General features: G+C 37.3%; 1 protein-coding gene across 1 annotated transcript in view; it reads right to left on the reverse strand.

The window, feature by feature from the left end:
- Positions 1–27,762, reverse strand: part of WDR49 (WD repeat domain 49) — a gene marked incomplete at both ends in the record, with an annotated part of 147,948 nt that overhangs the window by 22,636 nt on the left and 97,550 nt on the right. The window contains 9 exon segments of the mRNA XM_081235345.1: positions 6,428–6,606; positions 11,438–11,488; positions 11,492–11,625; positions 13,804–13,968; positions 15,614–15,683; positions 15,687–15,712; positions 17,646–17,755; positions 17,757–17,780; positions 27,527–27,642. Of these exon segments, the coding sequence (XP_081091471.1) occupies positions 6,428–6,606; positions 11,438–11,488; positions 11,492–11,625; positions 13,804–13,968; positions 15,614–15,683; positions 15,687–15,712; positions 17,646–17,755; positions 17,757–17,780; positions 27,527–27,642 (875 nt within the window).

The raw sequence follows: 27,762 nt of genomic DNA on the forward strand, positions 1-27,762 counted from the left end.
TACAATAGCCAGGACATGGAAGCAACCTAAATGTCCATCAACAGAGGAATGGATAAAGAAGATGTGGTACATATGTACAATGAATATTACTCATCCATAAGAAGGAACGAAATAGTGCCATTTGCAGAGACGTTGGTAGACCTAGAGACTGTCATACAGAGTGAGGTAAGTCAGAAAGAGAAAAACAATATTGTATATCACTTATATGTGGAGTCTAGAGAAATGGTACAGATGAACTTATTTGCAAAGCAGAAATAGAGAGAGAGGTAGAGAACAAACATATGGATACCAAGGGGGGAAGGGGTTTGGGATGAATTGTGAGATTTGGAATTGACATATACACACTACTATGTATAAAACAGATAACTAATGAGAACCTACTGTATAGTACAGGGAACTCTACTCAGTGCTCTGTGGTGACCTAAATGGGAAGGAAATCTAAAAAAGAGGGGATATGTGTATATGTATAACTGATTCACTTTGCTGTATAGCAGAAATTAACACAACATTGTAAAGCAACTATACCCCAATAAAAATTAATTTAAAAAAAAAAAACATGTTTATTCAGCCACTATCCGGGCTTTGAAGACAAGAATGATGGTATCTTTAGAGAGTCATTTTAAATAGTAAGAGAATCTGTAAAAATAAGAAGTTGGTGGTGGATGCAGGAAAGGTAAATTACAGTGCAGTTAGGTCTTGCAGTTACTAGGTTAAGAATATATTTTTTTCCTCAGGAAAGTATAACTGAAATAAACTGAGGTGCAAAAGTTTGAGGGAGGTCTATCTTTGGACTAGTTAACACCAGACCTTAGTTTTTCTCCAAACACCCTGAACGGTTTCCTGCTTTTAGACCCTTTGTTTTCCAGCTCTCTCATCCAGTGGCATTTAAACTGAGTATCTTTTGTATGAAATGAAAGACTTTGTCTATCTCCACTAAAGAATTTAATCCACAGAGGGAAAGAGGAAGGCGGACAGTAAGAGAAACTCTTCTAGAGAGTCATAACAACCTGCACGAATTAGATGACTGCCTAGGAAATGGAGCTATACTGATAAAACTCCAAGACAAAGGGCAGTTCTATGAACAACTAGACTGTAGGATCAACTTCGATTTACAGGCCAACCTATTGCTTCTTTTCCATAGATATTTGACTTCTTGGAAAGTGGTTACTATGAAAATGTACAGGGAACTGGAAAGAAGTGAATATTCCTAAGAGTCCAATATTCCTAGTGGTCGAATACAAAGAAGCTAAAGAATGTAATAAGGAACACAGATAGAGTTTAAAACTTTTGCAAAAATGTCTTATGTGCTGATGCAAGAAGGGAGCCTACTATGGGCTCTGACATCCTTGCCATCAATTCTATGAGAAGGAAAGACTAAATCTGCCATCTCTCGGTTCTGGATGTAGAAAGGAGGAACGATGTGTGACAAGTCCCCAAGTGCCCTAAAGGAAAGTGAAGGTACCTAGAGTAGTGGCTTACCCATAGCAGGTACTTGACAAAACATTTGATCACTTGACTCAGGGACCAGCAACTTTTCAATATGGTCACATGTTGCTTGTCAGACAGGCAGAACAGAGCAGTGGCAAAGTATACTGACTCTGGAGTTCGAATGCCTGCTTTGGGGTCCCTGGCTCACCTCTTCTTCATTGTGTAAATCACTTAACTTTTTTCTGTCTTGCTTTCCTAGTTATGAAATGGAGATTATAATTGTAGATATCACCAAGGATTATAGTGACAATTAAATGTTAAACACACAAAAACCCTAGAACAGTGCCTGGAATATGGTAAGAACTCAATAAGTATTGGCTACTATCTCTTTAAGAAAGAATAATACAATATTTTTCACTCAAAGCAGGAGTTCCAACACCCCCTACAGCCAGTTCTAATACTCTTATTTTATGTTTGTATTTTTTATATTTATAATATTCCTATTTTATTTTCTCACATAAGCTCTACTGGCAGAATAATTAGATAATCAACAGCATATAAATGATATTAAATATCAGTTCCCATCTAACAATAATATGGAATTTAGAACATAATTATTTCATATTTCTAAGGAACATTAATTTTAAGTGTACCTTCTGCCTTATATAAACTTACAGAGAAATTAATGGAATTTATGTTTCATTTCCCATCTAATTATTTTATCCTGGTTTCTAATAATCATTTCCCCATAAATATTTCTTTAATGGTAGCCAAAGAAAAATTTGTCACATAGTAGAAGATGGGGTAGATTTGCTCTTTGTTGCCCTAGAATAAGATGAAGATGGATGAGAGCATGTCCTACAAATGGATAGATCTGACCTACAATTAGAGCCCTTCTATAATAAAGACTGGTTGAATAACAGAGAAGGCTATCTGCATGATGGTGAGTGCAGCCCGTAGGATATATTCAAGAAGAGGCTGGGATGTGCTTCTCTTAAGGCCTCAATAGGAATTAGTCTAGCAGACATCAGATACCTCTTTCAAGTTCATTACTGAATTATTAAAGATTAACAAACGTGAAAAATATTCTCTCACAAATAATTAAAAAATACAACATAAAACTGATGGTTTATCAGAGTGGCAATTTTAAGACAATGACAATAGTCAGTGTTGGTTCAGAGACAGCCATTTCTATATACTGATGGTGGTAGAGTCTTCACATAATTGGGATGACAATTTAGCAAGACTCAGAGGCCTTTAAAACTTTGACTCAGCAACTCCAATTCAAAGAATTTATTGTAATGATGAATTCAGTCAGGTACTCTTAACACGTGTGCATGAAGGTATTTAAATAAATGTTTCTCAGTTAAAATTTGTAAATATTTTAAAAGAAGACAATGTTTAAAAAGCTAGGTGATAAATTCCTAAGAGGTCATTACGAGTACTGATGTCTGTAGATACTCATATTAAGTAACTTGGAAGTGCACTGGCTGTATGGTTTTAAGTAGTAAAACAGGTTATAAACTGTGTGTATTATATCCTCACGTTTATAAAATGTATATTTCTTTATTTGTATATGCATGCTCAGAACAAGACCTGAAGAGTGAAATGCCTAAGTATTATTGGTGGTTTTGCTGCTAATGATTTCTTTTCGTCTTTTTCTTCTTGCTTGTTTGTATTTCTAATTTTTCTCCTAATGAAAATGTATTATTTTCATAATAAGGAAACACTCTAAGGTTATATTGTCTAAATTATTCATTTTATCTACAATTTTTCTAGATTACAATAATTTTGTGTGAATCCAGAAACCAATTATTGCCATAGGTTAAGAAAAATGTATGTCCACTGTGGTTTTTGTTCCCCCATTTACTTTTTTCAGTTATTTCTTTTTTTCCCCATTTTCTAGTGGTACTAATGACTTTTGCAGAACCTACAGAAGGAGAAAAATCTATTTCTTTGTGTCAGTTTTTAACTCAGCATTAGGACTTCCTATTTTCTCTTAAATTCTATATTCATTTGCATATCCCCAGGACTTAAATTGAAGATGACATTTTACCACCTACCTACTTCTCACACACAATACTATAAAATACCTTAAGCACTATAAAAACCTGGTATTTATGTATAAGACAGAACATCATAAATGCCAAGCTTTTTATCCTGGAAAGAGAATCTTAGGAGTTAAGGTGAGAACATGGCTTTAAATTATTAAATTTTTCCTTCATTTTTCAAGCTTCTTTCATTTTCTATTGGCTTTTTTCTTTTTTCATCTGTATCTTACTCTTCCTCCCCCTCCATTTAAACATCCCTCCACCCGCATACACAGACCAAATGTGCTTTTCCCCTTTTAGTCTCTCTAAATTCTTTCACATATTTACTTTTCTTTCATACTTTTGCATATGGACAAGAACTGGCATGATTTTCTCCTTGGATTTCCTAATCTGATTAGAAATAGGGCACATTCTTCAGAATAATATTTTCTTAGGGAAAAGGTGATCTGTAATCTCTTCAGTACTGGATGGAGGCCACAAGGGACATTCTACGTCTGACAATTGTATTTCATTTGTAGGTTTTCTCCATAGGATTCATGGACATGTTTCCAGGAGAAGTGAGGGCTGTATCTGCCAAGTCAATTCTGAGGATACGTTTTTAACCTTTTCCTTTCAATTAGTTCAAAAATTCCAAAATGATATTATTCCCTTCTATCTCATAATTACAAAGTCTTAAAATTTATTTCAATTCACTCATTTGAATTAAAGGCAGAAATTTTAAATATCACAGGTATTTTTGGATGTGTTGTCACTTGAAAAGATGCGGTATAAACAGAGATAACTTTGCTTTCTACTGCCGGAAACATCTCCCAAGGCCCACAGAAATGTATAACGAAGGTGAGATGATCACTCTGCTGTAGTCTTATTTCCTCTGGCAGAATGCAAAGCTCTAGTTTTAAGAGAAATCTGTGAAGTTAGGAACCTATACATCAGCACTAATTTTCAGAAGACAAGTGTCATGGAACAATAGGAAATGAAATAAGATGGATAGAAGTCAGAAAGAAGTCAACAGTTTAAAGTGCCAATTTTTAAATCTAAGGAAAGGCTAATTTAAAAAAAAAGAATAACTGAGATTGTCATAAGTAATGGGAAATTAGTATCTTGGCTGAAATACTCAAACAGGAATCTGTGACACTTGCATTCACTCTTCTAGAAGTGTCACAGGAAGAGAAACAATGATCAATCTGTGTTACCCTGGGGTAACTTTATCTCCTGATCTGTACAATTGAGTTGGGTGGCTGGGTGGGGGCATTTTATCGTACACCAAGTCTTTCCATTCTCAGCACTCTATTCTTGTACAGCGTCAGTCATGCTGTATTTCTAAATTGAAAGATTCTTCTGCCTGAAAGTAAAATGCCACTTGACATTTCAGCAAGCCATAATTCAAGGAAATGGAAGAACAAATACCAAAAGGTAATTTAATGTAACAGGATGTTTAAAGGGGAATTTTTTTCTCTCCTACCTCGTCATCAGAGGTCCAAAAAGTCTGAAAGCAAAATAATTAATTAATTAAGAGGTAAAAAGTATCCCCACATTCCAAAGTGAGGTGCTAGATCAATTCCTTGCGCAGGCCCACTTTGTCAAGGAGGTAGCATCTTGTGATGCTCAGCCAACCACCACTCTAGGATAGAAACAGACTAAGGATGCAGCAATCCTAAGAGAGGACTGCACTGGAGAGAGCCGTAGGTGGGCACTGAGAACCACTCCCACGGGAGAGGAGGAATGCTTCCCCCTCAGTTCTAGCTCCTGTTCACATAAACCAGGCAACGAGTTTAACACATGCCCCCTGGGGTAACCATTAGAGGGACACAGTGAACCAGTGGCTCATTAATATCTGAAAAAGTCTACTGTGGTTGAAGGTACCCCAGTGAGAGGAGGAGAAGGGGTAGCTGTGGAGCAGTTGGTGTGGCAAGGACGTGTGAGCTTCCTATTGGTCAAGCAGAAGTTAACCCAAGAGAGGCTGCCAGTGTGAGGGGACTGGAACAGAAAAACCCCAACTGGTGGGTTTGAGCCCCAAGAGCTTAGCCAAAGAGTGCATTAATTTAGAAAGGTGCAATGCAGAGGTCTCTGCGTGGTGTCATCAGAGAACTCTCAACTGTACTCCCTTAATGTAAACTATGGACTTTAGTTAATAATAAAGTATCAATATTGGTTCATCAATCATAACAAATGTACCACACTAATGTTTGACACTGTGTGGGATGGGCGTGGGGTATGTAGGAATTCTCTGTGCTTTCTATGCAATTTTTCTGTAGACCTTAAAAAAAGTAATATAGGTACATGGTAATAAAAATGCCAAGTGTATCAAAGAAAATACAATGAACAAAATTGTTCTCCCAAAAGATTGTTTAATATGAAAGGTGAAATTACGAGATCATGAGTTAGCAAGAATATAGGAAACAAAAGAAACAATTAAAACTGCCTGGCATTAGAGTTAGAGGAATGTAAGAATGGGATCCATCAGTGGCATGAAAAGAAGAAATGGCTGAACAACAGGAAGGAAAGGCTAGAAGTCATAAAAGGAGAGTGATATCCAACATTCAAAGTCAAGCTCTTTGAACTTCTGACATATATACCTCTGTGTGCCTTACTAAAACCAGGAGTAAAATCTGACATACATTCTAAGATGGACAGGTAACTAGCTAGGTAGATACATACATACACATATACACACATATATTGCTTTTGAAGAAAGGGGTTAATTTCCAAAATTAGGTTGCTAATGGAGTAGAAACAAAAGACTAGAAGACACAGAAGTCAAGCATTCAACAGAGACAAGAAGTAAGAATCAGATATCACCCTGAGAACATACGTTCTCCCGTTGCTACACACACATACCTACCAATAACCTAAATGTTAGCAAAATCTTGAAGTAGCCATTGAACATTCCACAAAGCACAGAAGGAATCTGGGGCCAATTTTACTCTTTACAGGTAAGATGTACTTACTTGTATGTTGACTCTTTGTTTTTCTTATCAAGTAGAGAATGTTTTGATGGGTCTAACCCTGATTCCTCCTTAGAAATCAAAGGAATTTCCTTTATGCTTTTCTCTTGAATCTTATCTTCCATTAAATTAGTATTTCTTTTAGGAAGGGAAAAACAGTTCTCAAGTTGCCAATGCTTTGCCTGAAAAAACAGAGATTTATTTTTATAAAATGTATTTTCCTTGAACATTTATATGTGTCTAACATGTGCTAGATTATTAATTGAAGTCCTGGGGACACCAGAAATGAAGATGATATGGTACCTGAACTCAAGGAGCTTACAGTCTTCTAAGGGAGATGGGACATAGACATGTAAGTTTAATAAAGTTAGAAAGTGATGTATCATAAGAAACAAACAGATATTTTCTGAAGAGATAATAATGAACTGCAAAACAGAAATTAACATTCCCACTTTAAATCCTGTATAGCAAGATGTATATTAACTAAAAAGAAAAATAAAGCTTTGGTTGAAGTACTGTCAGAATTTTTCATACTACTACTTTCTTTGCATCTTCCCCTCCCAAAATCTCAAAAGCCAGTCCAATTACTGAGTACTTTTTCCTAGAAAAATATATGTGTTACATGATAGTTTTCACAGATCTTGGCTACCGCTCTTAATGTGTATCCATCTAGCGAGAGCTCCTCATTGACAATTTATGTTTTAAATACAGAAGCAATTTCCTTGTCTTCTATTTGTTCACACTGTATCCACAGGAGTGCAGCAGGGAACACAGCCTGTGTGACATGAGGGAACATTAGGGATCCCCAGCATATCTGACAGGCCTATGAATGATCAACCTTTGTCAGAGGATTTACAAAGTAAAATGCCTACAGGGGTCAGGAAGGAAGGCAGTGTCAATGAATAAATCAAGTCTCGTACAAGATGATAAATAGCAAATGAAAGTCAGCCTCAGTGTTCATAGGCAAAAGGGAAAGAAAGGTGGCATTACACTGACTTAGAGGGAACCCATTTTCCATAAAGGGGGCCATAGCTACTCTCAGGGAATGACACGTTCTTTTCCAAGAGAAGCAAGAAATTTGGATATTATATGAAACCTCTTAATGTTTAAACGTGGGCAACTAAATCAAATTTTAAACACTGGGTGAATAGGTTCAATCAAAGTCACTGGTCATCAAAGCAATCAGCTGAGGAGGGGTGCCAGTACACACTCTGCCCAGCATAACAGTGGTTAATGCTGAGATGGACACTGAAGAAACACAAGCATCATCTAATTTCTTTTTATACCACAATCATCTGACAGTTTCCTGGGATAAATGTATCTCCACAGATAAACCATCCTTACCCCTATCTCTCCAACTCTAGAAATAGACATAGCACACCACATACTTTTAAAAATCTAACTTGAAAACCAACCTCAGATCAATATGTTATAAAACTGATTCAGTTATTAAAAAAAAACTTCTTTTTTGAAATATACTGAATCACACTGCACTAAATTTTGAATACTTTAATCACACTGAATGTGATTGAAAAATGAAGCCTTAGTGTAAGAAATTAAAATACACGGTTGCTTTTCCTTTTGTTTTTATAACTGCTAGAACAGAATTAATTCCACGAAAAGACAAATGCAACATTCAAATGTAGGTCAAAAGTCACTACACTGTACAAATCAAGCTGGTTCAGGAAAAAGTGCTCTGATCCTAGCTATATTTAAGAATTGAGTCTCTTCTTATCTCTGTATTTCAGTCTGTCTCCCATATCTTTCTGTTCTGTGAAAGGGTGTCTCTTCTCACACTATGAGAAGGACATTCACTGTTGCTTTTTTCCAGTATCTGCTAATTTTTTCTCTTTCTTCCTCCCCTCCTCTCCATTGCCCTCCCCTCCCACTGCCTCCTGTGGCCCTTGGAACTAGCAGCACCCATATCCAAGACAGCTTGACAAAAGTGAGTTCTTAAAAAACATTTAAAGCTCAAGCAGAAGGGACTAGAAAACCCAGCTGTCCCCCGCTTTGCCCGCCTTTACTTTCTAAAACTACCCAGCTCTGGTGGCTCTTTTCCTATCTCAAACAGAAGGGAAAAAAACCAAACTATTTTCATGCAGGCTTTCTGAGGCTGAGTCCTTTGAAATACAAAAGTAGAGATGTGGATGGACCTAGAGACTGTCATACAGAGTGAAGTAAGTCAGAAAGAGAAAAACAAGTATCGTATATGAACGCATATACATGGAACCTAGAAAAATGATAAAGAACCAGTGTGCAGGGCAGAAATAGAGACACAGATGTAGAAAACAAACATATGGACACCAAGGGGGGAAAGTGGCAGGGGCGGGGGGCAGTGGTGAGATGAATTGGGAGATTTTGATTGATATATATATACACTAATATATATAAAATGGATAATGAATATGTGACGACCTATATACATGATGAAGTTCATCAATTTCATCAAATAGCTGATTTTACTTTTTTTCTTTCCATCCTCTCCCTTCCCCTCCTTCCTTTCTTTCCACTTCTCAAGTTAGTTAAATCAGTTAGAAACCTTTTTTTGAATGTTAATACCATTTTCCTAACCTCTGTTATCATGAGCTGTTCTTTTGCATTTGTATCACAGATTGCTGCTCCTAAATGTACCTTTTTCAATTTCCGTATCAGACTTTAAAAAAAAGTGTTACATCACTGCAATCATTTAATATTTGGACATTTTAGAATTCTGGCATTTCTGTTCATTTAGGAGTACTGTCTTAATTCCAGTAAGAACAAACTCACAGAAGCCCCAACTCTGTTAAGATCGTTCCGACCTCAATGAAGACTGGATAAGTTCCGTAGAGATGTGTGAGCCGGGTGGCCCCTTACTGGCTCTCTCCGCCTCTGCAGACTGCAGCATTTGTGTGACTGATGTCTGTGGTGCTCCTGTCCAGATCTTTGGTCAGGTAGAAATATCGGTTTTTTTATTATTCTAATATTTACTTGACATTTATTATGAGCTAGGCCTGATTTCCATTTGAATCTCATCGGCCATTAAAGTTCACTAGTCATGAAAGAACTGACTTCCATTTCTGGAACTGTAGCTCCAGGCCTCCCTTATTAACCAAGGCAGTTACATCAAGTGGAGGACACTGGAGACATGAAAAGTTTGGGGCCTCTACGCAGCCCAAAATGTACCAGGATTTGTGAGAAAAATTTCTCCTCCAAAATAAGTGGATCCCTTCAATTTCAAAATTTAGTAGAAACATACTACAATGTGGATACATTTACTGCACTACTATCAAACAGATAGCTAACTATGACAGCCAAGTAATAATCAGGTAATAATCAAATATAGAAAATTTTAGAAAAAAAACAAACTCTTCTGTTCACTGTCTGATTTATTCCTGCCTAAATAACAATTGCTAATGTTTGCTGAGTTTCTCCTGTTCTAAGGTCTCTACATGAATAATTTCATGTAATCTTCACAATTGCCCATCCCATGAGGGATGAATGATCATTATTCCTATTTTATAGATGAGGAAACAGAGGCACAGAGAGCTTGAATAAATTGCCTGAGCTCACAGAAGCTAGTAAGTGGTAGAGTTTGGCATTTGACTCAAGCTGGCTCATTTCAGAGCTCATGCTTTTAACCCCTTCCTCCCATGAAACTAAGCTCTGATTTATACCTGCTTATAAAAAAATAGAATAAAGAAAATATTTATTGTCTCACATTTCTTTTCTTTTTTCCATTTATTTTCATGGGAACTCAGCTCCTGTTCCCTTTGTACTTTGAGGGACAAAATATCAGCCTGATCTGTTTCAACCAGCACTGTTCAGACATGGTGGTGTGAGCATACCCTGGAACCTCCGTTTCTATCTGGCCAGTTAACTTGGTCCTATTCAGCAGCCTCAGGTTCCACTCTCATGCCCTGAGTATGGTGATTCTCTTCATGCTGGAAGACAAAGTCTGTTGTTGCTCCCTTTATGAAGTCGGCTTGAGGATACCAACCTGTGCTGACAGAATTCCATACAGCCCTTTAGGACATGGAGGGTGATGGTAAATCAGAAAATGATGGTAAATTGGGCAGATAGGCCGTTTTGGGCCGGGTAATGCAGAAGTCTCCAAGAGCTGTACTGCCTCTTCTGCTCTGTAAATAAGGCAAGTGCTAGACTTTTCTCAGGAAAAAGAGTGTCTGGGTGGGAACTCAAATCGGTGTGTGGGCAGGTGTGATGAGACAGCGTGGGGCAAAGCTGGCATTCTGAACATGAAAGGAGTTGAAAAGCTGCTTTTGGCAGTTGGAGAAGTTAATGCAATGCTGACATTGTTATATGGCCATGCCACATGGGCTCTGGTGAGATGAGGTGCAAAAAAAAAAGAGTGTCTTCAAGCGGGTGTTGTCTGGAGTATAAGTCCTTTAGATGGTGCTGAAGCAAGAAATAGGGCTGTTCTAGGTATGGGTGCCATATAAACTGTGTCCACCAAACACAATCTGTACTGCAATTTTATTTTAATTAAGAAATATGTGCTAGTAAAACTGTTCATTTTATACCTTTGATAGTTTTCCTTAGTTATTTTGTAAAGTCTTTTTTTTCGTATAAAATACAAAAAATACTATTATTTTATAGTATCATTAGAAAATTGAGCAGGTTATCAGTGACACAAAAATCCCAAACTACCTCAGGATGACAATAATGTTAGATGAAAGGCCAGGACTCTATTTAAATTATGTTTACGGTCTCATTTCAAATAAGGCATATCTTAACTGTTTACTCTCAAACAATGGTATATTACTGACAATACTGCATTCCTAAATTGGGGGATTGACTTGACGATATATTAACAGAGGATTTTCAATATCGAGAAAAATCTGTTTTTCCCCATGAATTATTTAAAAGAAGTCTGATCAATACATATGTTTTCTTTAAAATACTCAGATTGATTGTGTCTTCCTTTATCTAGAAAACAGACAAGACCTGATTCATAGTTATCTGCAACAAAAGGCAATCAAAAATAATAAAGATAATGTTATAATTTTTTCAATGTACCTCTGTATTCCAGATTTTCAACCACCCCTCAAGATCTCCTGCAGCGAGGTATCAATTTGACTTATCAGTAGACACAATAATGGAACCAACAACATTATGAGCCAAAAATTCAGCCAGAAGGTGCTCCTTAAATGTATCCCAGAATCTGACATACCCAGATCCTCCACATGACACCAGGTTGGCTCCCCCTAACGTGTAAGAGAATCCCTAATTAGGAAACTACAAACACAAGAAACAACGTCCTCACTGGTTTGCCCTGTAGAAAGCATACGGATGTTGGAGAGGTGAGTAGCCCCAAAATCAACTTCCAGTACTCTGATTCTCTCAAATATAAACTGGAAAAAACCCTATGATACCTTCACTGGTTTTTGTTGAATATTAAATGAGATAGGATGTGTAAGATATTCCATTAAATCTAGTTACCACTCCTTTGTTCATTGTTTTGATATTATTTGGCTTTTTAAATTTTTGTTTGTTTGTTTTTTGTTTTTTTGCAGTACGCAGACCTCTCACTTCTGTGGCCTCTCCCGTTGTGGAGCACAGGCTCTGGATGCACAAGCTCAGCAGCCATGGCTCATGGGCCCAGCCGCTCCGCGGTATGTGGGATCTTCCTGGACTGGGGCACGAACCCGTGTCCCCTGCATCGGCAGGTGGACTCTCAACCACTGCGCCACCAGGGAAGCCCTTGGGTTTTTAAATTTTGATAGAATCTGTTACTTCAAATAAACTTATAAAATACTAATTTCAACATTATAATAATATTTCAATTACGTAAAACACATGTTTCTTAATTACCCATTGGACACATATACCAAAGAAGTAAAATTCCTCTTGCACAGAGCTGGATGCGTATATGTAGTTATAGCAGCATAGCTATCGATTCCTCTATGTAGCTGTATGCTTTGAATTCTACTTATGAGCTTGTTTTTTAATCTTTCATCAAGAATTCATTGTAAGTCCTTATGGAACACTTTCTTGGTTCATAGGCCTAGAACTAACCTTTTCATTTTCCATTTTTATATGCTTGTAGAAGCACTTTACCTAAATTATTCTTCTGTGGCAAAGTTCCTATTGTTATATGATAAATCTGTAGAAGACTTCCAATTTGCTTCACAATTGTGCTGCCTATTCACAATCATATCTGTTTAAGGTAGAAATAATGGTATGTAGCCGCTTCAGTGGAAACAATTTGGGAATAACAGTAAGAAGAATTAGTGTTGAGAGCAATTTCAGGATAATAGTCATTTTGTAAGTATAAGTGCGTCCTGGAAAATAGAGAGTTTTAGAATCTGTTTCAAGGTCTATTCTAAATATTTCACAATGGTTCTAAAACTCTATAAGGGTATACCTTTATTGACTTTTAATGCAGAAAAATTATATAAGAAAATCATGCAGATTTTCCATCTGCAAATTGAATATGAGAGAGTGAATGTGGAAAACATGGTTCAGATATGTTTCTTTTTTCAATCATATAACATATATATGTCTAGATTCCTAATGTTAAGGAAAAATATTTCTAAAATTAAAAAATTACTTTTTTAGGTGAAAGGTCAAAACTATGCATTGTTCTTAGGAGCAGATTTTTACTTTGGGAGCATGTAGGCTGCATCAACACCACACTAACACAGCCATTGAAGACAAAGGGGAAATTAAGCAAATAGTTATTCAATCTATTATAATATCAAATAACTATGGTAAATCATATGTTAGCATACATCTTAGAAGAAGCTCTAACCAGAACTCTGACTTATTCTGGAAAGGATTCGTAGTTGGTAAAGACACCCAAAGCATTACCCATAGCCCCCAACCAAAAAAATTAAGACAAAGAGCAGGCAGCTCTCTTGACCTGGGATCAGCAGTTAGCAGCAGCTATTTCAAGTTTTGCTATTGCCCCCAATCTCCAAGTTTCTCACTATCTTCTCATAGCCCACTTTGATAATAAGTGTCAGTGTGGTCATCTCAAGACTCAACCCTTTTACCCCATGCAGACCTAAGCTTTGGCTCATATATTTGGAGCATATTTCTTGCTGTGCCCTCTACCCTACCAAATCTCTATGCCATGGCTACAACACCAATTCTGATTGCTGCCCAGAGTTTTTCTCACTCTGATCCTGACATACGCAGCACTGTATAAATTGCTTGTGGGGTCTGGTCTAGCTCCTGTTCCTGGATCCATCCTCCTGAATCCTAACCTTGTTTGCCACAGCCTGTGGCTTCCTGTGACCTGGTGCTGACCATTCGCTAGACGCAGTCAAACTCTACAAGACCTAGATCGGATTAGATTGAACTTTCTTTATTGTTCCCTGCTCCAACACTTTACAATATATCAAAGCAGTCTACAGTCAAAATATAAATATATATTTTACCTGTGGCTGCAATGTTTTCTCTTGCTTCAAGGAAGCAAAGCCTCATAACAGCATTATTGCGCTCAGTGTCTGTCTCAAAGGAACAGGCTCCCAGAGTAGCCTGGTCAGCTGTGGGGTGGGTGAAGTGGCTCCTCCCAGCACCAGGAAGTTTTTGAGGCTCTCTATCTGAGATGGAGAAAAGCCAGGCGTCTTAATGAACAGATATATGCTTTTTAAACAAAACACTTATGAAAAACAATAGGCTCACCCCCATCACAGCCTCCAAAGACTCCAGCAAATCTCACAATATGTTTCCAGTCAACATCCACGGAGCCTTGTGCTGTTCACTTCCTCAACCCCAACTTCAAGGATTGCTTGATTCCATTTTTATTTCTCATACTCCATACAAGCTTACTGTGTTTTCCCTTGATGTGAATTAATATGGACTTCATTTTATAGTCCCTGCTAACACCTTAGAGATCCTGATATGTTCAAGACAAATGTGATTTTAATATCATGGCATTTTCTACTTATTAATCATTAATATTAAGCTTGCAAATAATTTAATGAACATGAGATACGACTATGTAATGTATTTCAATGATCATTCTTAAGCAATATTATTTTAGTGAGTTACCCTGGAAAGGATATTCCTAATGGTGCTTCAATTATCTAATGATATCATCTCCAAGCCACACTAATAAAAACTGGGGATATTTATCTCAGAATCTATAAATAGTCTGCACACTGTTATGAAAAACCTATACAGAGGTGTCTTCAAAATTTCAAAGCAAGTCTATAGCAATGCCTCTTGTGTCCTTTATAAATTGGACATTATCTGCTTTTCTTTCCTATCTGTCTGTCTGTTTTTAATCATAGCCACAATTAGGTCTGCTATCAGAACAAGACTGTGCTCTCCTGAGGACTAATGCAGACAAAAAGGCAGAATTCCACCCTCTCCATGGAGGGTTCAGATGAACCCTCATGATTAGCTCTTTGTATATAAAGCAGGTCAGAGTTTTGTGCCTGCAGCTAAGTAAACTCTAAATCCCTTAAGTTAGTCATGTTCCTCCTAAAAAATTACTCCCTTAGCTTTTCACACACACACACAAAAGCTGTATCTGATGACCAGTCCTTTCATAAGGTCTAACTCAGCCTCTGTGAGTTTATCCAGTTGAGACAACAGAACCTCATCGGGCCATGAGGAATGACATATTCATTATCCAAATAAATTAGTCTAAGGAAAAACCTTTAGTATCTAAAGAAACTAAAATAAAATGTGAAAGGCAATTGTCAAGACATTTTGCTTAAGTATAAAATATTCATCTGCTATGCTAAACTCCCATAAAATACAAGTTACTCCCATCTCATGCTCCTCACAGGTTTCTAAAGCAAGAAATAACTTAAGATTTCCAGGTGGTATAATATTTAATACAAGCTCTAGATTGAGCCTGAGCAGCCTATCAAGTGAACACAAGTTCTCATTTTCCTACCAAGGAGTGCCCAAGGTTCAGCCAAAGGCAATTTGGCAAGGTTTATTGGCAAAAACTAAACTAGATAAAAATGAGAGGCCTGCTCCCTGCTGTCAGTAATTCAGAAACGCTGATGTAGCATAAAAAGAAGGAACGGCAAGCCATGGAGAATTTGCTAAGCCAAGTAAATCTCAAGGTTCTTTTTAGTCACTTTGACAAGACAACGATATACTAATCCCTTGTGCTTATAGCCAATCATCTATAATTTAGGAGCAAGCTGCAGCAGGTCCATGAACAAACAACCAGGCTTACTGTGGCTGAAATCAGCCACATTATTTTAGTTGCAAACTTACGCTCACCCGATTTTGATTTTAGCAGCCGCTGATAATCAGGGTGAAGGATATAGTGACCATTTTCTGTGCTATTGTTTCACAGAACAGTTTCTCCATCATAACTCCCTATATGAGCCAAGACAGAGAACAGAAATGGCCTGAAAGTTAGATAGAAAATATGAACAACAGCAATTAGAAGAAATCATTATCAAAATAACTTACACGGAATCTGGCACTTCGTAAGTTCTATGTATTTGGAGACATGAATGAATAGTAATTACTAGTGTTTTTATTAAACTTTAGAACTTAGAAACTTCATGAAATATCTGTTCAGTAAGTGTGATAGAAATTATTGTTATATCTTTTTCATTTTATAGTAATAAAGCATTCAGAATAAAAGCTTTGTAATTAAACAGCTTGAGTCTGAGTCCTGGTTCGACCACCTACTAGCTGTGTAACCTTGGGCAAGTTATTTAACTTTACTTGATGCCACAAGTTCCTCACCTATAAACCTTGGTTAATAATTTTATTTTTTTCATAGGGCTGCTATGAAAAATGAAAAGCACTTAGTGCCTAGCATATTACAAATACTGAAAAAGTGTTAATAATTTTTATCATATTTGTTTATTATTGAGTGAGGGCAAACAAATTAAGTCCTTCTGAGTTTCTGTTTCCTACAGTCTTCGTGTGTGTGTGTGTGTGTGCGTGTGTGTGTTCTTTTTTTAAAATTGAAGTATAGTTGATGTGTGTGTATTCTTTCAATTCCTTCTCTTTTATGTCCTTTATTGAATGCTGCTTTCTCCAATATTAAAAGTTTCCCTACACAAAGTCCTTCCCTACTGCTCATTACAGAAAACATAGAAAAGCCCAAATATCAAGGCTAAGTCTGACCAAGCCTGTCTCGGGAGGAGCCGTGCATGCCCAGACCACTGCTCTCAGCAGCCCAGTGAGGAAAGCTCCCTAGTGAGCAGAGTGCCAACATCAAATAAAGAGCAGAAGACAAAGCTGAGTGGGCTGTACTGATGGTGTCTTTCTTGGGATTTGGAGAGAGAAGAGAGTAATACATGCTGAACTCTGTATTGTCCTGGAGAGGGCAGCCTGTGTAACTCACAAACTGCCCGAGGATGATGGGTTTCCATGGATTAGCTATCCATGGGAGTAGACTTCCAGCAGCTACATAGCAAATTCAACTGCAGAGTTGGGCCCCCAGAAGATAATCAGGCAAGTTCTGAAAACAATGAAACTTTAAATGTAGATAGAGCAGGAAACCTTGTATTGCAACACTTCATAGATATCCAAGCTCTTTTCCTGTAATTTTTCATTCCTCTTAATTGATGACATTTTTGGTTCTATAAAAAAAATTAGTCTGTCAAAATACAGACTTGATAATTTCATGGTGCAATCTGTCTTTATAAATTGATTTCTTTGGCTGGAAATGATTCAGCAATTTCTGATCCTCTTTAATATATCATGTCAAAGTATGCCTGTAGATCCTTTCAAAAGCTTGGATTTGTAGACATTTCATGAGACCAGTCTTTAACCGATGTTATTTAGACTAAATTGTGCCACAGGGTTAATGTGTTCCCATTATAAAATAACTGAGTACCACAGAAGTGTGATTTGTACCCAACAGCCCTAATGCTGCTCCTCAAAAAAGGACAATGAAAATAAAAGCTTGTATTTACTGATGAGCTTATTGTGAGCACTGGGTTAAACCCTTACACAGATTATCTTGTGCAATCTTCACTATAAACCAAGATACTGATATATTATTATTAATCAGAAACAATTATAATTTAGAGTTTAAATAACTTTCTCCATATGAGGTAGTGGCAAGTGGTGGAAACAGGATCTGAAGCCAGGTAGTCAAGCTCAGGAGCTGACTGTCATAACCATTATCACCCAGCCCTAGAAATAAGGACCAAGAGTATCTCTAAGGGCAAGGACTGCTTCTTTAAGAAATCTTTTCATTTTGCAGTTGAGAAAAGCCTTTTTCAAAGTGAGTGAGGCAAAAAAATACAATTTTCTCAACTGATGGTCAAGTGAAGGTTCAAGTAACCTGTAACAAGAATTTGTGGAGGTAAAAATGCAGTGCATATGATATCATTACGGTGTTGCACTCCTCCCTTCCATTCTTCAGGCTGGATGAAAAACTGATTGAAGTTTTTACTTAGAGTAAAACAGAGTAATAGCCCTAGTAAAAAAGGATATAGCATTTAGCTGTGGATATAAAAGTGATATATATATTGAGTAGCCATCATGCACTTGGATGGTGTGATTTGAGAGGTCTAAAAGATGCTGCTGCCCCAAATTTTATCCCTACTTGTCATCCATAAGGCTGAATCCCCACACTGAACTTGCTTTTGGATTCTCTCCTGAATCCTCTGGTAAATTATAAATATTTAATATCAGAAGGTTAATCTTCCTTTCATAATCATTAAACCAACCATGCATGCATCTATCAGGTTAATTATCCACAACCAAGACCCTAAAACAAAACTTCTCCAACATGGAACCACCAAAAGGTTTTTGACAGTAGCAATAAAAAAGGGTAGAGTCTGTGGGTCTTTTTTCATACAGCATCTTGAGGAACTATATTTGTGGAACACTTGAAAATGCCACTTGAAAGAAATGGGATGGAGGACAGATATGTTTTCAACAGAAACAGTAGTTTTGAAAAGGTCAGTATTCTGGGGCACTTCTGGTGAATTTGAGGACAGACCAGAAAAGACAGAGAATGAAATGTCTTGTGCCTGGTAGGGAAGGGAGAAGACTAAAGTTAAATTTGGGGGGCATCAAAATATGGGGCCACCCTGTTTCCTCTTGATTGAAACTCTGGCTTCCAGCCTCTGGTAAGCCTCTCCCTCCTTCTAGAGCCACACACATTTCAAAGGAGCATTTGTAACCCCAGGCTTGGTGTCTCCACCCATGTTCTCTCTTCACCTTTCTGAAATCTTGCTTTCTATTCCGCCCATGCTAAAGGTCTCCCAACTGCCCTGCCAGTGTAACTAACTCCTCACCCTCTGATGGATGTGAGTTTCTTCCTGGAAACTCTTCTGTTTCCAAACGCCCTGCTTCTCTTCCTGCCTCCCCAACCTTTCATTCCTTGTACTCTACTTCACCTCCCTTTTCTCTGTTTCTCTTGTTAATATGGACATTATTCACTGTCCTCCACTCCCCTCTCACTGCTCAAAAGGGCTTGTTCAGAGATTTTGTATAACACCGTCATTTCCAATCTCACTTCTGTACAAATGGCTCTTAAATTTATCTACATTTAGAACTTTTTCCAGTTGTGAGTCGCTCCCACTTGACAGCTGACAGTTCCATTATACTTTCCATCAGCAACATATCAAAAATCCAAATGTTTCATCTTTGCTCCACAGGACTCCCGAAATCCCCCAAATTGGTTAATAGACCAGAACTCCACCCTCCTGCATGCCTTTCTCTTCTTTAGTCAAATAAAATACTCAGATTCTTCCTCTGTGATATGTTACATATTCATTCCTTCCTTTTTATTTTAAATAACCAATGACAGCTTCCTAGTTCACCACTCACTAGCTCATGGTGGAAAAATTTTAATAGCCTCTTAACCCATTTCACTGTTTCTAGGCTACCCACCTCTGGTACATTCTTCATCCTGCAACCAGATTAATCATTCCATTCAGGAGCTCTTAATATACATTCATTCTACAAGCATTTCTTTTCTCCTTGGAAGTCCCTGTTCATGGTGCTGCAGGGGACAGAGCCATGAACACAAAGTGACTAAAATGCAAAGTGAAATGTGCTAAGTGCCAAGGAAGTACTGACCAACTGCCATGGAAATCCAGATGTAGAAATCACAGAAGGCTGAGTGAAGGGGTTATTTTTGAGCTGGACCATAACGGATGGGTAAGATTTGGAAGAGGAAGTCACTCTAGGCAGAGTGGGGAAACAGCATGATCAAAAGGTAAGACTAAGGCCCTGTTAAAAACCATTTCTTAGTTTTTTTCCATTTCCTACATGACAAAATTCAAATGTCTGGGGGCCTGTTATTCAAGATCTAATAATATTTGGATCCAATCAACTTTTTTAGAGTTTTTCCCTCTATCCTTCTATCCTTGGTTTTCAAAGTAAAATGTGAATGTCCAACTATTTGAGAGGGCTACTAGAAGCCACAGGGTAAATATGACATGCCTTCTTAAGTGTTCATTTTACTCAAAGGGTTTTAGGGAAAATATTTTTATATTAAAAATAAGGATACATGAATTCATGAAATGGAATGTAAAATTCACCTGGATTTTATAGCTAGAATGCAAGTTTTCAAATAACTTTCTTGCTTGTAGGAGCTGTTTTGAGCTGTTAGGAGTATTCAGAGGCTGTTTCTGAAGCACGTCTCAGGTTCAAGCCAAGCAATACGTACTGCTCTCTAAGTATGCTTTGCATTTCTAGCTGCCTTTTTTTTTAATTTGTTATTTATTTATTTTATTTATTTTTGGCTGCTTTGGGTCTTAGTTGCGGCACGCAGGATCTTCGTTGAGGCATGGGGATCTTTCGTTGTGGCACGCCGGCTCTTCACTGTGGTGCGTGGACTTCTCTCTAGCTGTGGTGTGTGGGTTTTCTCTAGTTGTGGCGCACAGGCTCCAGGGTGCATGGCCTCTGTAGTTGTGGCATGAGGGTTCCAGAGCTTGTGGGCTCTGTAGTTTGTGGCATGGCAGGCTCTCTAGTTGAGGTGCATGAGCTCAGTAATTGTGGCATGTGGGCTTAGTTGCCCCGCAGCATGTGGGATCTTAGTTCCCTGATCAGGGATAACCCACGTCCCCTGCATTGTAAGACAGATGCTTTACCACTGGACCACCAGGGAAGTCCCCTAGCTGCTTTGTTTTTCTTCATGATGGGTTCTTCCATTCCTCCATGGATTTCCTTTCACACACAGACCCACATCTACCTGTCTACACACCCATTTGTTAAGTCTATCTTGTTCTGTAGTCTTCCTTAATGACTAGTGCTGAAAGAAATATTTCCCTCTTCTGACCTCTTACATCATTTGCAGTTTACTTATAACATTTAATTAATATTATATAGTCTCTGCTCCTCTGCTAGACTGTAAGCTCTCAGAAACCAGGGATCGTGTCTTATTCTACAGCTCCTCAGTGGCAATCATAGTGACCTATACATATTAAGTATTCAATAAATATTTGTCAAGTGAATGAAGGAAAAATTCTCTGCTCAGATGTTACCTCCTTGGGTAAGCCTTCCCTGACCACCCAAGCTAAAGACTCTTCCTTGAGTTTCTTGTTCTTCATCTACATCATTTTTCTTTATTACATTATCATTATGTGATATTGGGGTCCTATTTGTCTGTTTCTTTTCTGTCTCTCCTACCATAAATAGGCTCTAGGAGAGCAAAGACTTTGTTTCTTCCCCTCAGCATCAGTAGTGCCTAGAATAGTACCTAGAAAATAATAGGCATTTCATAAAAACTTGCTGAATCAATATATGAATTATTTTATTTTTAAATCAATAATTTAATATTAATGTTACCTTAATATTAATATAAGGCTTAGCAAGAAAAGATAATATAAATAAGGTAATTTGCAGTTCTGAAATTGTCATTAATCTCATAATAGCTTTATATGCATATATTTTTAATTTTCTCTCTACCTATTGGTAAGTTTGGTTAAATAGGTTACCTTTTGGGAATGGAGAATGTGAGGGTGGGAGTGAGAGAGAAGCGATCAGTCCATATCTCTTCTATTATCTCTCAGCCAAAATACAATGTCAGATGTCTTCTTTGCCAAGCTATCCATATTAACTAGGTATATTTAGGGAGTACCACCCAAAGGCACAAAATCCTTTTCATAAGATGGTATAAAAAGCCCTTCTGATATTTGACCTTGTGTGTCAAAATGGTGAGAAACTAATTAGCTGCCACCTTTCCCTTGAAACCTAACCTGAAACTTTCATTTGAAATGACAGTTATCCTTAAAATACCTTCAGAATCCACCCTGTATTTCTTACTTTGTACATTTCCAAGATAACTATTCTTTTTGTTTGTACTTTTGCCAAAAGTAAAATTGAAGTGCAGAATGAGCCAATTTTTAGGCCATTTTAGGCGTCTGAGAGATTTGTTCTTTCTGACATTGAAGGAGTTTACTAGTTCCATTCCACACCTCACATTTGAAATCCTGGGAGTACTGCTACTGAGTCATTGTGTCTTCTTCTGATGCTGACCTTATCTCTAATTCAGAATTTAGATATGATGACCAACTCTGTGAAAGCAAAATTAGTTTACCTGTCCAGGGCAAAATTTTTTTTAATGTTTTAAAAAACAATTTCTTTTAGGATGAATCAGATAGGAAAATAACTTTTACCAAAACTTATCATGTAGAAATTGTCATGGTGAGAACAAAAGAACACAGTCAACTATTTGTTCCCTCAGAGATTAATTGTTCATGTTTTGTTAGTCCAATTATCATAAGAATGTATCCGTGTTCAATCCATTGCTTTTTAGGCCAAAAGGATTATCTCAGAGATAGCAAGTGAGGTCAAAATAAATCAGTTCATTTTTATTCTTTTTCCTAAAATTTGCGGAGTCCAATCTTGGATACTGAAACTGTCACAAAATTAGTTTTGAGGATTATTTGTGAATTTCAAACATACTCACCCCCTCCTAGCTTCCAACAATATTATTCAGAATAAGTCACAACTTTGGAAGTTTTCATTCTGATTCTTATCCTAATAATAGAAACTGACTGAGTCATATATAAGATTATGTATAGTTCCTTAGCAAGGCAATTATTAAGAACTTAATATCTTGTGATAGATAAGTTTTATTGTTGAGGAACTTCAAATCCCTAATCTCATTTCCCTGAAAAATACTTTTAGAAATAAAATTATATCAACAGCTATTTACTGACCATTTGCTTTTTAAAGGACGCTACTATCAATCATATTTTCAGAATTATTTGAAATTATATGAAAGATTCTCTTTTTATTTGTATAAGTCTAGATATTTTACAGAGATAAAACCTTCATAAAGAGAGGTTTTTCCTTTAACTAAAAGAAGAGAAATAAAGTGGGGAAAACAAAGAGCTTGAGTTTATTTCTACAGAGAGTTGCAAATACAGAATCATGGAATTTTAGGGCATAAAATTAAGATAAAAATAAGATCAAATGTTAAACTATTATGATTATTTGATTTCACCAGAACTATACATATTAGATGACTACTTTTAACAAATGCAAAGGTAATTGATCATCTATTCACTTAGTTTTACCAACATAAATACGGCTAGGTATTTAACTAGGTATTTTTTAACTGACCCTATGTCAATTCACAACTTTGTCTCTAAGCATATTTTGCTTAAGGTGATAAGAAACATATTTCTAGAAGTTCTGAATTTGGGGCTTTTTTTCTGATGGAAATATTCTCTAGATATGAAAGGTCATATTTCTAAATAACCAGCACGGGCTCTCTGATTCAGGCTTTGCTTAGGCCCATTTCACAGTGACATTTTCCATATCTTGCCTTGTATGCATCGACTCCCCAACTAGAATGTGATGCCCTTAAAGGAAGGAATCCTGCTTCTTCACTTTCAGTCCATCATTGTTCCTAACTCCATGTTTTCCATCTAGGTGCAGTTTAAAGATATTTGTGGAAAGGAAAGGGGAAAAATCATGGTAAGCTAAAAGTCTAAGGTATTGTTAAGTTGATAAATGTGTGGGTTTTTATGTGTTTCTTCAAGTGCACAAAACTGATTCATTAGCGTTGACATGACCAACCTACTCATTCATATTATTTATTTAAAAGAATATAATTGATCTCCCAAGATTTAATGACTCCATCTGTAACTCGGGAATGGTGGGAAGAGCAAAGAAGAGCACAGAATTCTAACTCGGCTGCCTGCTAGCCTTGGCCAGGCTACCCAACCTCTTCAAGCCTTGCCTCCCCCTTTGTGAAAGTGAGTTGGTAATACTTAGCTTTCTGGTTTACTGTAATGAGAGAATAGATTTGAATAGCTACTCTGCTTTCCTCTAATTCGGAGTATAATTACTGGGTAATAAATCTCTCTAATCCTCAGATTCCCTGTGTATTCAATAAACGTTAATTAAGCCATTCAACAAATATCATTGAGCATCTAATAAGCCCCAGAAAAAAAATATATATAGCATATGTATATATATATATATATATATATGCTTATTAAATGCTCAGTATATATATTCCTAGGTTAAATAAAGTACAGGAAACTAAATAACACAAAGACAAAAGGGGGCATATTTCCACCCTGGGAGTAAAGAGAAATGTTCTGGTGGAGAAGATATATGAATGAGACTTGAAATAGGAATAAACATTAGCCACATGAAAAATATTTGGAGAGCGTTCTAGACAAGGGGAGAGAATAAAGGCATGGGGTTGAGAAACAGTACGGCTTGTATGGAAACAGTCTGACAGCAGGTTGTTATTTGGGTTTAGAATGTACACAAGAATGGGTGAGTATGAAGCTCAGAAAAGTCCAGGCCAGAGGGCGTTTCGTGGGTTTTTTTGTAGACATTTTAAAAAGCTTTAAACAAGGAAGTGATGTAGACAGATCACATTGTAGAAAGAAATCACTGTAGAAATCATTAAAACGAGCAAATCTATTTAAGAGGTAAAAGGGAAGCATTACTAGAGGAAAGGACAAATAAGAAGGCTGTGACATTCGTGTATGTAGAAATGATGCTCTGAATTATACAATTTAGTAGTAATAGGAACAGATTTGAAAAAATATTTAGAATATAAAATAGATAAGGCTTAGAGACTACTTGGTCATGAAGTTGAGTGAGAAGGGAAAACCAAGGTGGATGAACAGGGTGTCTAGCAATTAACTGAAGCTCCGAATCTAAGAGAAGAAGCAGATTTGGGGAAAGGGAATGAATAATACATTCAATTTAGAATATGTAGAATTTGGGATTGCAGTCAGATGCATCCAGGAAGCAAACGGATAAGTGAGCTTAGAGAGAGAAGAGCTGAAGATAGAGATTTGAGATATCTATAAAATATTGCCTACCTTCCGAGAAGAAGCTAAGGATTAGGTTAGATAGTGTATGTAAAGTGCGTAATGCTACAAAGCACTATGAATAAAATAAATTGGATGGCATATTTATGTACCTAACTCAATAAATGTAATTCCTATTCCATCTTGGGCAGAATTATCAGACCAATTTCTTTATTTAAATAGAGCCTAAAGTTAAAGTTACAGTATAACTTAACAGCCTCCTCTGGGTTTTAAAGAAAGCTTAATAAGCTGATGGTCAATCTTCCAGTTATTTCTTCTCAAATCACTAAACTATTATGGAGTTGGCTTAATGGACTATCCTCCCCAAGCCAGAACCAAAAAAACGACCTGTTCTCTTGCCTCTTTTGCTAAATGCCTCTTGGTTAAAAAAAGACCCTGCAAAGATCCTGCAAAATCCATCCTAATGTAAGACCTTCTACTTAGGAAATATAATTTTTAAATTCATCAACATGAAAGTAAAAAAATATAATTGAGAATGCATTCATTCAACTTTCAATTCCAACCACAGGGATCCAAGTCCTGACAACCTTGTGGAAGATGGAAAAGATGGAGGAAAATGAGAGAAGTGGTAAGTTTTCCTCCACTCATTTCAATCCTCCCAAAAATTCCTCCCAAGATTATAGAAAGTGACCACCCACCATGTTGGGGAAGCTAGTAAAGTAGTCCTGTTCAGGCTTCAGAGGTGGCACTAGGCCTCTCTCTGACGGGACAATGACGCTAAAGCTGGCTGCATGCCAAACTGCTGAGCTACACTCAGGCCAGCAGGGGTGGCACAAGCACACATTGTAAACCATTAGATAAGACAGAGAGTAAGTCATGGGACTTCTTGCACCTTGAGGGTCTGGCCAGCCCCCGGGGATCAAGAACATTCTCAGACTTAAGAGTTAAGACCAAGGCATTTATGACAACAACCAGAGCTGCAAACTTGCACGTAGGCTGATCGTCATCAGCCTGTGGCCTGGTGCTAAAAGCTGGGTTCCTTTGAGCGGCAAACTGAAGTCTCAGCAATGGGGTGGACGCACCGCCTGGGACTTTCCCAAATGGGACTCCAGATTGCTGTTCAAGGGACTTCCCAGTGCTGCTTGGATCTGGATGTAGCTGCTTCCCCAATTCGGTGATGTATAAACCTGTCTTTACCATTCTTTCTTAGTTACACTATTCTTTTCTTAATTAGTATACTGTGATCTTTGTTAATTCAATAAACTCCCTCTAAATTCGTTTGAGTGTAGAGTGGTTATTTTGCCAGCGAATCCTACTAACCTTGAAACCGAAAGTAAGGCTTTCAGCAAAACACACCAATACAGATCAAATCATTGGGTGTTCTTTTAAACCACTTTTGAATGACTCTATATCTTTAATCTTTAAAAATCTCCCCGTGGGCTTCCCTGGTGGCGCAGTGGTTGAGAGTCCGCCTGCCAATGCAGGGAACACGGGTTCGTGCCCCGGTCCCGGAAGATCCCACATGCCGTGGAGCGGCTGGGCCTGTGAGCCATGGCCGCTGAGCCTGCGCGTCCGGAGCCTGTGCTCCACAACGGGAGAGGCCACAACAGTGAGAGGCCTGCGTACCGCAAAAAAAAAAAAAAAAAAAAAAAAAATTTCCCCCTGTAACCAATTAAAAAACCTCACATTTGATGTTATTTCTATCCACGGATGTATAAAAAATATAACTAAGAAAATGGTGTGTCTCCATAGTTTTGACTAACGATTAATTTTTAAAGTTCTTTTTTGTTACGTTCAAAATTTAAAGTGGCTCAGCTGTATATTACATATCTACCCTGCCATGATATTAGAGAACTTCACTTATTCATTGCCATAGCCTAATTATAGAGATCATTAGGCTGTAGTCTGCTGGAGTGGTTATGAGTCATTGATGGATCATGACTGCTACCAGGGATGTGAAGAAGCTGTGTCTTTCAAAGGTGGGGATGATTAAATTAGTTCTTAATAGCACGTAGAATATACATGCTATTAAGAACTATAATTAATGAACTATACTTTCTTTACTTATAGTCAAACTACCCCTGAAAACTAAGCTGTGTGTGTGTGTCACTATATTTTCTAGTCTGTGTTTACATTTACATTAGGCAAAAGCCTTCCCTATGACTGATAAAAATCCCCAAATAAACACTGCTGGTTTTCTAGGTATAAAATCTGATTTAGTCCTACTTCAAACCATTAAGATCATATTTCTATAGTGAATAATCTTGGGCAAATTACCTATTAGAGCAATATTTTGTGAACTGTTAAATTTATGGACAATATATTTTCAAAACACATCACACTTTAATTTTCCTAGTGCTTATACAATGCCATAGAAAAGGCCATTTATGATCCCTTAGTTCTCTCAGGAAAAGAGGAAAGAAAAGTAATTTTCCTTATAATGAATGGAAAAATCGCTCCTTGAGAACAGTAAGTGGGCTGTGAAAGGCCCTTCTCTGCACTGATGTGAAGGAGGTGCTAACATAGATTTCAGCAGGCTGTTCCCCTCTTGTGCTGTCATTTAAACTAAGTAACAAGAGAAGAAGGAATGAGTTCCTTTTACAGTTGAAGAGATGCAATTTATACATTAAGAATTTACTGACCATAAAATTTGGGAAACTTTTGGATTTAATCCCCAGGAAGTGGTATTATGTTTCTATCTGGAATGGTTAAAGAAGAACATTCCCAAAGCCAGGAGAAAGCAATGTAACACTTCTCAAAGCCACTCAAACTATGTGATCATAAAATATTTTATTCACAAGCATTCAGTCAATTCCAAATAGAGTTTCACTCACCTAGGTCACCAGCGAGTTAAAGACGCAGAATCAGTCAGTATTTCTATGTTCTATTTTCCTTTAGATTTTGATTTAAATAAAACTTTCTCCTTTTACCTTCCTACAGTTTTGCATGAAGCACATCTTACCTGTCCCAGCCTGTAATCAGGATTGTCTTCTTAAGAACCAGGATGTGTGAAATATCCACAGCTCCCTCTTGCCCAACATTTAGTGTGTGGTGACAATAGCCATTGAGGTCCCAGACCTTCAAGAGAAATATTAAAATCAGCTTTGAGACAAGAAAAGAAAATGTCTTCGATGAGTACATTAACAAAGTGTAATAGGATTATTTTACATGTTTTTGTTTACATCCTGGACTAGGGTT

This window comes from Mesoplodon bidens, assembly GCF_964165515.1.
Source record: "Mesoplodon bidens genome assembly, chromosome: 5".
Lineage (NCBI taxonomy): Eukaryota > Metazoa > Chordata > Mammalia > Artiodactyla > Ziphiidae > Mesoplodon > Mesoplodon bidens.